The 2192-nt window shown below is 36.9% G+C and overlaps 1 protein-coding gene across 1 annotated transcript in view; it reads left to right on the forward strand.

The window, feature by feature from the left end:
- Positions 1-1955, forward strand: part of LOC111088860 (vesicular glutamate transporter 2-like) — a gene marked incomplete at its 3' end in the record, with an annotated part of 62814 nt that extends 60859 nt beyond the window's left edge. Inside the window, exon 3 of the mRNA XM_022400010.1 lies at positions 1697-1955. Within this exon, the coding sequence (XP_022255718.1) occupies positions 1697-1955 (259 nt within the window). The remainder of the gene's footprint in view (positions 1-1696) is intronic.
- Positions 1956-2192: the final 237 nt, after the last annotated feature.

A 2192-nucleotide genomic window follows, 5' to 3' on the forward strand; every position in this document is an offset into this window, starting at 1 on the left:
ATGTCAATTCAAAGCTGACATGTCATCATATTTTTACATAATTTAACAGTTCAAAGCTGTTAAAATTATGTAAAAATATGATGACATGTCAATTCAAAGCTGTTAAAGTTATGTAAAAATATGATGACATGTCAATTCAAAGCTGTTAAAGTTATGTAAAAGTATGATGACATGTCAATTCAAAGCTGTAAATGTAATTTGGTGGCTTAAAAATTGAGTTGGAAGGAACAAGTAAAGCACTTGAAATTTAATGCATTAAAATGTTTAACTTTATCAAGTTGATGCAAGATTTCAACTATCGTTAAGCATCTCGTCCTGAGCAACAAAATCAGGTTTCCATTATTCAGAGATAGATATTAAATAATGAAATGACTAGTTTTGTATATTAAGGTTATGCGCGTAAAGAAACATGGAAAATTCCTGTCGAGGCCTATTGCGGTAACCTTACGTGCGTGGTCCATGATCTTAGAAGCGACTGCATAGCCTTTCATTCAAGCTGTGTATACATGTATTCTTCCCTTATACGTGTAGTTTGAATACGTTACAAGTCTATACATTAAGGTTCGTTCGATAGATGATTGCATTATACAAATGATACATGAAACGATGATGCAACCATGCGTTTAGTTGTAAATTATTCATAATACATTAACATTTATGTTTCTATTCGAGCACAGGGGTTCAGTACGTTATACTAAAGCGAATTTGGAGCTTCGCCACGTTGTTACAGTCCATGTCGCTATGTCCAGTCAGACTCTGTCTGACGACCGCGCATCTTGACAATAGCCCTGCAGCGTAGTTTCCATTGGAAAAGCCTCCGTCGTAAGGCTATCAATTCCAAAGAACATGAATACTCCTTAAAGCCGAAGACATGGCGATCAAGATGCGGACGCAACGCCTACTGATTTCTGTGAAATTGGACTGTCAAAACAAGCGCTGAAAAACAATCGTTCTCCTACACTAGATGGATTATGAAACAATCTCACAGAAATCCGCAGTCCTGAAATGCCATTAATGTTTTGGGTGATGTATTGAAAACCGGTCGTGTTGTTTCTTTTCACACGTTTCAAAGTTGGCACTGACCGAGAAGTAATTTCGTTTGATGACTTGTCAACTATTTCACATCAGCACGTTCAATGACCTCCAGTTTCTCCATCATATTGTTTACAGTTAACTTGGGTGATTGTAACCACGAATGTCGCGTGCACTCGCACTACTAATGATGTACTTACTAACCATTTCTTTTAATAACCAAAGTCGTTGTTTTTCTAGGGCAGAACTACCCAATGAGCTATCTGCGCACTGTCCACTGTGGGGAATCGAATCCCGAATTTTAGCATTATAAGTCGTAAAATCGTAGATGTATTGAAATCAGGTGTCTTACTGCTATACATTATGTGCGAATATAATATCGTATTTTTTTTCAATAGAGTATTTTTTTTTAAAAGTTCGACTATTTAAGGGAATTTTCAAAACTACCTCTGAAAATGTTTCCGCCTAATAAGTTACGATTATCATCCAAAGATTAATGCTCAATTTGTAGCTTACTTTGAACCATGATACGTTTTACGATCATTTCAATTTTCAAATGTTATTTGCAAAATGTAAATGAAAGTACAATTAATCGTTTATTAAAGTTTTTATCACCAGGTGTCCAGCAAAAGCTTAATAGGATTTTATCATGTTATTTTCCTAGAAAATTAAAGAAAAGGGAAGATGAAAAAGGTTTCGTGAAACATGATGAACTACAAGAAGAGTCCTATGATGCAGAGAAGCCATCAAAAGAAAAGAAATCCTGGCGGAAGTATCTGGAACCTAATTGTCCCTGCTGCCCTAACCTCTCCAAGCGATACTCAATAGCCGTACTTAGTTTCTTCGGATTCCTCATCAGCTTTGGTATACGATGCAATCTTGGAGTAGCCATTGTTCAGATGGTCAGCAACACGACAGCTGAAGTAAGTGATATTTTTATTTTCGATATTAGCGTTCCACACTGTGGATCCGATGATCCATGGTTTTCGCCCTGTTACCGCCAAGAAAACAAAAACACACTCCGCACATGAGTGCGTTTATAAGATTGACTTTTAAAACCTAATATTCGAGTTGGTGTTGACCAGCTGCCTTCCCTCTAGTCTATCACTTGAATCCCAATTGTTGGTGTTAGATGGTGTTGACCAGCTGCCTTCCCTCTA

The sequence above is a fragment of the Limulus polyphemus genome, unplaced genomic scaffold (genome assembly GCF_000517525.1).
Source record: "Limulus polyphemus unplaced genomic scaffold, Limulus_polyphemus-2.1.2 Scaffold4606, whole genome shotgun sequence".
Lineage (NCBI taxonomy): Eukaryota > Metazoa > Arthropoda > Merostomata > Xiphosura > Limulidae > Limulus > Limulus polyphemus.